General features: G+C 52.9%; 1 protein-coding gene across 1 annotated transcript; it reads right to left on the bottom strand.

The window, feature by feature from the left end:
• Positions 1-1,504: 1,504 nt before the first annotated feature.
• AMZ1 (archaelysin family metallopeptidase 1) lies at positions 1,505-10,640 on the bottom strand (the record flags this gene model as incomplete). The annotated part of the gene is made up of 6 exons (XM_080940884.1): positions 1,505-2,062; positions 4,676-4,852; positions 5,190-5,359; positions 5,626-5,754; positions 7,914-8,081; positions 10,337-10,640. 6 exons carry the CDS (start codon positions 10,638-10,640, stop codon positions 1,505-1,507), a joined length of 1,506 nt encoding a protein of 501 aa, XP_080797010.1.
• Between the last annotated feature and the right edge of the window lie 207 nt (positions 10,641-10,847).

The following is a 10,847-nucleotide window of genomic DNA, read 5'->3' as shown; positions in this document are numbered from 1 at the left end:
CAACCCTTCTCTCTTAACCTGACTTGCTCGAGTGTTTTGTTACAGCAATGGAAAGGGAACACAGCCACTCACAAGATTCACATGCTCCTCTCTAATGCCCCTGTGGAAAGCGGAGCGCCCAGCCTCCTCAGGACTGATACTGGCTGCCATTGCTAGCCAACTGGGGTATTTGAGAACAATGAGGGTCACGTCAGAATGTGTGTGTATGTGTGTGTAAGAGAGAGAGACAGCAGTGTGTGAGAGAGACAGACAGAGACAGCAGTATGTGAGAGAGAGACAGACAGAGACAGCAGTGTGTGTGTGAGAGAGAACTTCAACAATACACGGCACAGAAACAAAGAGAACAACACAGCTGGGGATAATTTCAACACCCTATGTTAGGAGTTGATACAGCAGGAGACAGGAAAAATGTCATCAAAGACAAAGATCTGAGCCCCAACCACCACATAGGCCTAACTGGCGGCATCAGCTGAGCAGCAGCCTCAGGGTGGAGAAGTGGCCTCTGCCTTCCACAGCCAACCCCATCACCCCACTTCTAAGTCTCACAGGACACAACTTCTTTCAGGAGCTTCTCAAAGATACCTGTGCCAGTCCTGGTGAGCAGAAAGTCATTCATTCTAGTGACAGAAAGGAACCCCATGTGAGTGGCACAGGTCACAATGAAATGTTAGTGCTGGAGAGATGGCTCAGACTTGAAAGGTGTATGCTGTACTTGCAGAGAGGACCAACATCAGGTGACTTACAACTTCCTGTAATGACATCTAGGGGCTCTGGTGCCCTCTTCTGGCCTCTGTAGGCAACTGCACTCATGTGCCCAGCCGTGCTCAGAGATACAAGCACACACACACACACACACACACACACACATACAGCCACATAAGCCATGCTGCAGGGAGGCCCAGGCCCTGAATAACTGAGAAGTAAGCATGCAGCGCACACACACACACACATACACACACACACACACAGCCATGCTGCAGGAAGGCCCAGGCCCTGAATAACTGAGAAGTAAGCATGCAGCACACACACACACACACACACAGCAATGCTGCAGGAAGGCCCAGGCCCTGAATAACTGAGAAGTAAGCATGTAGCACACACACACACACACACACACACACACACACACACACACACACACACAGCCATGCTGCAGGGAGGCCCAGGCCCTGAATAACTGAGAAGTAAGCATGTAGCACACACACACACACACACACACACACACACACACACACACACACACACAGCCATGCTGCAGGGAGGCCCAGGCCCTGAATAACTGAGAAGTAAGCATGCAGCAACCTCTTACTTCTCAGCTATGGCTGCAGGCCACACAACATGGGGACCCTGTGGTCAAGCACCCAAGGAACATTTCTTTAGCTTCTGGGGAACCTTTGTTTTAACCCTGCAGATACCAGAGTACCCTCAGTCTCTGGGCACCCCTACTTGGCTAGTATCCTCACAGGAACTGACTTCTCTGCACTGGGTGGGCCATCTTGCTGTGTTAATTTTCTGCCCCCCAGCGGCAGTGGGAAGAACTGGCCTTGGCAAGTCTGCGAGAGCTCAGCCGCCGCCTCAGGGAAGAGAACTTGTCCCCCAGGACCCTGCGCAGCCCCACATTGTCCTTGCCACAAGGCACACGCTGCTTGGTCACCGGGAGCTGCCCTGTGAACATCTCCCACCGGCCCAGGGCATCCACGGCCGTGTCCACCTGGACCAGCTCCTCTTCGGCCCCCTTCCTCTCCAGGGCCTGGATGCATGCCTCCAGCCACTGTTTGAACTCCTCCATGGCATCCACAGGCCCCCCGAGTCTCAGCAACACTTCTGAGGCCACTAGAGAGCTTAGTCCGTCCTCGGACACTGGTTCGGGCCCATCAGGGAAGGTGTGACTCCACACATCAGGGGTGACAGGCTCCGACGGGCTGGTGACAGGCTCCGTGTCACTCTCGCAGCCCATGCCGGAGTCGGCACTGAAGGGCAGGGTGTCCTCTAACACAGATGGCTCCCCAGCCTCTTGACCACACCATATCTCCACCATCATCTGAGCCCAAGTGTGGAGTCTCTGTGGGAAGGAACAGGCTGAGCTTAGCAAGGGAACCACCGAGGACCACCCCAGGCCGCAGCCCAGACACCCACCTTTCATATGTGGCAAACTAGCTGTTAACCCAGCCACTGCTCAAAGGGAAATTACGTGAGGATTATATTATAGTTAATCTGAACTTTATGTGTTTGTGTGTGTGTGCACACATGGGGGTGAGTGCACACCCACACAAGTGTAGGGTGTACACATATGCATATGGAGGACAGAGATCAACACTAGGCACCCTCATTTCACATCTTGTTTTTTGAGACAGTCTCTCCTTGAGCCTAGAGCTCACCGTGGTTAGACTGACTGGCTGACGAGCTTCAGGACCCTACTGTTTTGACCTCCCCAGCACGAGGGTCACTTATGCCTGCCCTATACCCAACTTTTATTATCTGCTAGGGATCCAAATTCACATCCTTATACCTGCTGAGATATTTTCCCAGCCCCTAGAGTTTTGTTTTCCACTGGGTGGTTGTGGTGCACATTTTTAGTCTCAGAACTCTGGAGACAGAGACAGGCAGATCTCTTGAGTTCAAGGTCAACCTGGTCTACAGAATGAGTTCCGGGACAGCCAGAACTACATAGAGAAACCTGTGGGGTTTTTTTTAAGTTTATTTCCCTCCTATTTATTTATTTGCATTTGTTGTTTTCCTTCTTTTTAAAAAAATATTTAGCCCAGCATTGTGCTGTGTGCCTTTAATCCCAGCAGTTGGGAGGCAACGGCAAGTGGATCTCTGTAAGTTCAAAGCCAACCTGGTCTTCAGAGCAAGTACCAGGACAGCCAGACCTATTTAATGAACACTGTCTCAAAAAAAAAAAAAAAAGTTTTATGTGCCTGAGTGTCTGCATGTGCACCCCATGCATGTAGTACCCACAATAGCCAGAAGAGGGCATCAGATCCTGCGGACCTGGAGTTAACTGGCAGTTGTGAGTTACTGGACATGGTTATGAAACCAAACTATTCTCAAGCACTAAGCCATCTCTCCAGCTCTGAGGTAAGGCATTTTTAAGTCAAAAGGAAGAATCAACACATTTCCTGTCCCTAAATGCCACGTACCATCAGCTGTGCTGTGTGTGACCTTACCTTCCTGAAGCACATCCCCCTAAGGATGCCCTTGTGTGACAGAGCACATCCCCAGTTGTGCTATATCTTATGTGACAAGATATAGTGTGTCCCACCTCTGCTTTGAGGTTAGACCTCACTTAGCTCTGTGTCCCCTACCAGAATCCTCAGGGACTGTCCTAGTGACACTGAGCTGACTCCACCAGAGAGAGCTCCACTAGTCCCCACGGCCTATCCCCGGGCGCCAGCCCAACTCCGCAGGCACCTGGTACATGCACATGTAAGCAAATGGATGAGAACGGAGCTGGAGAGATAGATCTCAGCAGTTCAGAGAACTTGTTGCTCTTCCTGAGGGCCCAGGTTCGGTTCCCAGCATCCACATGGTAGCCGACAGCCATCTGTAACTCCAGTCTCAAGGGACCTGACACCCTCTTCTGACCCCATGGACACACATGGGCAAAACACCCATACACATACAAATGACATCTTTTTCCTTTTCTCTCGTTTGTTTGGTTTTTTTTTTTTTTTGTTTTGTTTTGTTTTTTGTTTTGTTTTGTTTTGTTTTGTTTTTTTTGTCTTGTTTTGTTTTGAGACAGGGTCTTCCTACGTAGCTCTGGCTGCCCTGGAACTCTCTATGTAGACCAGGCTGGCATCAACTCACTGAGATACCCCTGGCTCTGCCTCTGGAGTGCTGGGATTAAAAGTGTGAGCCAAGACCACAAAGTTAAAGAGGAAAAATCCTGTGGGGAGCGGGCTTCCCTTCCCACACCTAGTTAAGTTGAGCCTAGACACTGGTTCACACAAACAGGAATGTCTCCTCTCTGCACTGAAGACTTTAACTTGATCTCAAGCAGAGGTGGATTTCAAGAAAAAATAAGCAGCATCTGCATTTGACCCCAAACCCTGAGCCACGTTTGCAAACAAGACTTCCTACAGGGATAAAGGGTGGAGGCTGTAGCAATACTCCATGATGACAGCAGAGGGCAGCACCTCCTCGCCAGCTCAGCCAACAGGGGCTCCAAGGCGGCTGCCTCCCTGGATACCAGCTTCCCCTTTGTCCTAGGGGCTGCACCGCCTCTGGGTACAGGATTCCTAGTGTCCAGCAAAGAAGAGGAAGGACTGGAGATGTCGAGAAGGAGCCTCCCCAATGCTCTGTAAATACAGCTCCGGGCAGGGAGCGCTCTGCACCTGCCCTCCTCTAAAAACTGCAGCCTGATGTCACTGCCACCAGCCTGGGTGTCCCATCTGACAGAAAGACCTGCAGCCCACCCCCCAGGAATGATGGTGCACACATGTCCTTCTCTCTCTCTTGCTCTCCTCTCTCTCTCTCTCTCTCTCTCTCTCACACACACACACACACACACACTCACACTCACACACACACTCACTCACACACTCACACACACACTCTCACACACTCACACACACACTCACACACTCACACACACACATACACACACACACACACACACACACACACTGTCCCCTTCCTCTGTGTGGCTGCCCTGAGCTCCCCACACACTCACCTTGTACCTCTCCAGGAGCCTGAAGCCCAGAAGGTGGTGCAATTTCCTCAAGCAGATGGGACAGAGGTCCAAGGGCCGCCGGAGTGCCTCATCCAGGCTGAGCGCCCCCTGCAGGAGGCAGCGGAGCCAGCGACAGCTCCCCAGGCCCAGGAGGTGGCAGAGCTCATGACAGGTGACCTAAGGGGGACAAGGCGCTCAGTCTCTGCGTCCTGTAACTCCCGCCCAGGTATCCCCAAGCCCACTGGGCAACCCTGGAGGAAATCCAACACCTCGGGTAAGAACAGATCCCCGGGCAGTATTCCAGCATCCCCCTCCCTGTATCCTTCTCAATGGCTCCAAGAGCCAGCCGGAGCAGGGGTCATATCCCAGAACCCCATCGGGTCACATTTTTGTGGTCTCAAACCAGAGTGCCTTCTAGTCTTCGATCACTCACTCTAAAATTAGGGGCCACCTTTCTTTTAGCACCAACTGTGCAAGGGAGGGGCCCCTGATCCTTCCTGTCCCCCCTGCTCACCTTGCAACACTGGACCATGCCCAGGGCGCTGAAGCACATGGTCCGTCCTCCCTCGTGTGGCAGTGTTTCAGGGCCACCTGCTGCTGCCTCCAGCAAAGCTGGGTCAGGAACACTGGGCCCGGCCTGCAGCAGCTCCCCAGAGAAACGAGCGAAGCTACACACACCCACTTCTGGGGAGAGGCCAGAAGAACTAGTCCAAGGGACAGCATGGCTCAGGAACCCAGGATGAAACCACCCAGCATTTCCTGCAGCCCACGACATCCAGAAGGGGGACCGGTCCCTGGCCCTGCCATATGCAGTCTACTGGGGACCAGCCCCTTGCCCAGGTCCAGTTAGAACATAGTCTCAAGTCAGGGCATACACAGCAACTCCCGGGAAAGAACACGCATGCAGTCATTCTGTCTCCTTAGCAACAGTTACTAGGACCTCAGCTCACCGTGCCCCGGAAGAAATCTGCCAAAGGTGAAGGTCCAGGCATCATGTGGGTACAGGTCGGCCAGTGTGAGGCCCAGCACGCACAATGCATCCCCTGGCTTGTTGTTCTTCAAGAATGACAAGATGCCATCTGCAGGAAGATCAGGGTGGGCAGGCAGATGAGCCTCCCTCTCTCTCGGTGCGGGACCAGCCCCTCTCAAAGCTGGTGGCAGATAAGCACATCTGTGGGGACCCAAGGAGAGCGAGGCCTTGAGTCCCCAGGGCCAGCCATTCCCTGGGTCATGTCTCCTGCGCCGTGACATCTGATCTGTACACAAGGCCATCACCTTCCATGTGGGGGACGGGGGCCAAAGGGGCAGTCAGGGGCTGAGGAGAGCTCCAGGACCCATGTAAGAAAGTCAGTCCCAGGGTTTGTAACCCCAGCACTGAGAAGGCAGACACAGCGAGATCCCTGGAGCTCACTGACGGAGGAAGACCTGAGGCATTAACCCTCCCCCTCTCCCCCCCCCTTATACACACACATACTTTCTCACACACACAATCTTTCTCTCACACACACATACTCTCACATACACTCTCTCTCACAAACACACACTCTCTCACACACACTCTCATACATACACATACATACTCTCTCACATACACACACTCACACACATTCACATATTCATGCACACTCATACACTCTCAAATTCACACATGCACATACACATTCACACACTCACACTAGCAGATGCACATTCACACATGCTCATACATTCTCACATACACTCCCACACAACACACACACACACACACACTGGACAAAAAGAGCCCAGGAAGGAACAGGTACCTGAACACTTACCCCCAAAATATCCACACCCAGTCCCTAGGCCCAGGGAACACGTTACATCAAGCAGCAAGAGGGCTCTCAGCGGTGATTACAGGTAAGAGGGACCCTGACTTTGCACCACCCAGACAGTCAAGGTCAGGGCAGGGACTCTGACCCACTCAGGGCAGAAGGAGGGAGAAAAGGGAGACCTGGGTAGTCAGTGAGGCCCCAGAAAGCCAGGGAGTGACTGCAGAGGAGGAAAGGACACAAGACAAAGGCAGAGATGGCAGTGGGGCTGGGAGCACCTTCATGAAGATCAAGATGCTCAGCACAAGACAGGGAAGCGGCTGCATCTGGGTCTGCCAGACACCGCTAAGAAAGCACAGAGCAGAGTCCCGCACGGTCTTTACCCAATACCGAGGAAAGAGCGCACTGCAGCAGAACCAGGCCAGTGCAAAAAGAGAGGGAGGTCAGGGACTTGTGGGTACCGCCAAGGAGAATGTCCCTGCTGCACCCCACTGAGTGCATGGCTGGCTTTACGCAAGTGAGGACTGTAAGGGGAAGATGTGGGGGGGGGGGGGAATGGAGACCTGAGATGTCAAGTGTGGGAAGGGAGAGGGTAAAACCGCAGGGCTATGTGACCAGCATGAGACTACCCTAGTCAGGACAGGCAGAGTGACAGATGAAGGGGCTGTCAGAGAGATGTGTTCACAATCCAAAGTGCAGGTGACACAGTTGCTGGTAACAGAAGTGTGGAGTGCACCAAGGTCCAGCAGAAATGGCCTAACCACAACACCAAATGTTTCAAAGAGGGCTGGAGAGATGGCTCAGTGGTCAAGAGCACTGGCTGCTCTTCCAGAGGTCCTGAGTTCAGTTCACATAATGACTCACAACCATCTATAAAGGAATCTGATACCCTCTTCTGGCATGCAGGTGTACATTCAGACAGAGCATCATACATTAAAAAATAGAACGCATAAAGGTACAAAAGCTTCTTTACAAAATAATATAAAACATAATATATTTTAATACAATATTTATAAAAATAAAGTCTAAAATTAATTTTTAAAAACATAAAAAAGGCCAGTTTGATGGCATAAGCTTTTAATCCCAGCTCTCTGGAGGCAGACAGCAGGTAGACCTCTGTGAGCTCTAGGCCATCTGGGGCTACCTACTGAGACCCAGTCTCAAAATTAATAAGTAACTTAATAAATAAAAAATAAGTCTCAAAATTGTAAAATAAAAAGAAGTCAACTAATTTTGACAGAATATTTGATGTAAACAAAACTACCATACAAATCTTTCCATCACGTGCACACACGCACATACACACACACACACACACACACACACATGCCTGCATAAACAACAGACATTCCTTCCCTCTCTCAGGGCTCCTTCCTCCCAACCTTTTCTTCCGGAAGCATCTTCTGCTGCACAGTGAAGCCCCAGGCTGCCCCCCACAGCCCCCCTCTTACCGGTGTGAAGCTGGAGCCCATCAGCGTCCCGGCTGGGTCTTGAGCAGCAGTTAATAGAAGCCGCAGCCACTGAGGGCAGGCACTTAACTCGAAGGCCCAGGAAGAAAGCCTCGGCACAGCTTCGAAGATGGTCCAGCAGGGGGCATCCCTCCAGCCCCTCACTCAGATCTAGCAGTACAAGAGCCCATCAGTCGGCTGCGGCCTCCTGCCTGTGGGTCCACCCATGCTGGCCCCTTGGGTGAAAAAAGTCAGTTTCCTGACTGGGCAGGCAGCCCTGCGTGATAACTCCAGGCAGGCAAAGGCATGGAAACTCGCCAGAAGAGGGCAGAACACAGCCCGGCTGTAGCAGAGAGGCACCAGCGGACATCTGGGATGGGGAACAGCCACCAGAGGGAGGGCACATGCTCGGCCTATGCTACTTAGGGCACAGACCTGGGATAAAAACAGGGGTCCGTGGTTGCAGGGTCTCCAAAGCTGTTAGAAACAATTCCCCAGGCTTGGGGGCTGGGGATGTGGTTCAGCTGGTAGAATAGATATGGCTCAGGATCTGTCCCCATCACTGTAAAACTGGGCATGCTGGTGCACAGCTATAATCCCAGGATCAGGAAGTGGAGGCAGGAGGATCAAAGGGTCAGAAGTTTAAGGTCATCTTTGGCTAAATAATGGGTTCAGGGCCAGCCCAGACTTCGTGAAATTCCCATTCAAAAATAAAATAAAGGGTCTGGAGAGATGGCTCAACAGTTGAGAGCACACACCACTCTTGTAGAGGACCCAGGCTCAATTCCCAGCACCCACGTTGGGCAGTTTACAACTGCCTGTAACCCCAGCTCCCTGGGGAGCAGACATCTCTGGCCTCTAAGGACATTTGTACTCAGGTGAGCAAGAGCACAGAGAGATACAAATACACGTGTCAAAAAGAAAAGAGAGTAGAAAGAAGGAGGGAGGGAGGGAGGGAAGGGGAGGGGAGAAGACAGACAGACTCTAGGTCTAGCCTAGTCCTCCTAGGCCCAGCAGAAGACATGGCGGGGTGACTGACTAAAACAGGCGTGAGCAGTCTGCAGGCTGAGGGGTGCTGGGCAGCAGAAGCCTCGGTGCCCAGAGGCAGTAAGAAGCTGCTGCAGAAAACCCAGGCTGGGACTGAAGACATGGCTCAGTGGTTAAGAGCACTGAGGTTCTGAGTTCAAATCCCAGCAACCACAAGGTGGCTCACAACCATCTGTAATGGAATTACACACCAGTGCCCTCCTCTGGTGTCTGAAGATAGTGACAGTGTGCCCAAATACATAAAAAAATAAATCTTTTTTTTTTTTTTTTTAAGAAAGAAAACAAAAACCCAGGCTGGCCACCGAGGCACCATTCTAAGGACCAGAAAAAACAGGGTGTGTCAGTGTCTCGAAAACCACGCCCTCCGTCCACCATCCTGACGCTAAGTGTGGCCCTCCACCAGGCACGGCGATAAACTTTGGTATACTGAGAACACGGAGACCAGATTGCTCCTCCTCCCTCCCTAGCATCCCTGGCTGAGCCGTCTTCTAAGCCCTGGCTGCTCTGACTCCGCCAGTCTCTTCCTAATGAATAGACCTGGAAGGACTCACTGGGGACCCCCTAGTCCTCTCAATGCCCAGTCCAGTGTCCTCTAAGAGAGCATGAGGCCAGTTAGGATTTGCCTTCAAACCCCACCTCCTCCAGATTCCAGCTCTACCACCAGGCAAGCCTCAGCTTTCAGCCTATAAGATGGGTATCCCCTGAGCAACCAGCACAGCCTAGGGCAGTGGTTATGACCAGGTAATGGCCAGGACTGTGAGCACACACCTTAATAACCAGTAGACAACGGGGGAGGCTAAAAAGGCAAGCCAGCCTGCCAATCCGGGAACCTGGCTGAACCCAGACCATCTCCTTCAAGCCAGTTCTGCCTGGGGCTGGTTCTCACTGGGAGATTCTAGGCAGGGGCTCTACCACTGAGCCACACCCCAGCCCCTCACTGGGGGACTCTAGGCAGGGGCTCTACCACTGAGCCACACCCCAGCCCCTCACTGGGGGACTCTAGGCAGGGGCTCTACCACTGAGCCACACCCCAGCCCCTCACTGGGAGATTCTAGGCAGGGGCTCTACCACTGAGCCACACCCCAGCCCCTCACTGGGAGATTCTAGGCAGGGGCTCTACCACTGAGCCACACCCCAGCCCCTCACTGGGAGATTATAGGCAGGGGCTCTACCACTGAGTCACACCCCAGCCCCTCACTGGGGGACTCTAGGCAGGGGCTCTACCACTGAGCCACACCCCAGCCCCTCACTGAGGGATTCTAGGCAGGGGCTCTACCACTGAGCCACACCCCAGCCCCTCACTGGGGAACTCTAGTTAAGTGCTCAACAACAGAATAACACCTCCAGGAGTCCTGCTGACTCCAGCCCACCTCGCCTACCTATGGGCTGCAGATAAATGTGTTTCTGGGCCAGGCTCTGCTTCCGGAGCTGCAGAGAAGCATGGAAGGTCTCGAAATCCTCAGGGGCCTCTGGACGGCTCAGGAGCCAGTCAAAGGCTGAGTGAATGCACAGTGTGCTGAAGAGCGTCCGGTGAGGGTTGTAGGCCTCAGACAGAAAGAGCCTCTCCGACGGGGAGAAGGCTGAGGTATAGAGCTGCTTCAGGGCCAGGTCGCAGGAGATCAGGGCATCCTTCAGGGCCCGGGGCCCGAAGCTGAACTCCTGGGGTGGTCTGCACTGCACCATGGTGTGTGTTTGGCCCCTGGCCACTCCTTCGATTTCCTTTTCCAGGCCATGAATCTCCCAGGGGACAGCCACGGTCTCTCGTAGACCCTTCTCTCAGGCTTAAAGAGTAGCTGCTCAGGGTTCCCAGGAGATAGAGACTGAACTGAGAGACAGCAGAGCTTAGTTCTGCCTCGCTCTGGAATTCCTCAGCAAGGTGAACGAAAGCCT

Source organism: Micromys minutus (genome assembly GCF_963924665.1).
Source record: "Micromys minutus genome assembly, chromosome: 29".
NCBI classification, from domain to species: Eukaryota; Metazoa; Chordata; class Mammalia; order Rodentia; family Muridae; genus Micromys; species Micromys minutus.
The sequence above is the reverse complement of the archived record's forward strand: the minus strand, read 5'-3'. Positions and strand labels throughout refer to the sequence as shown.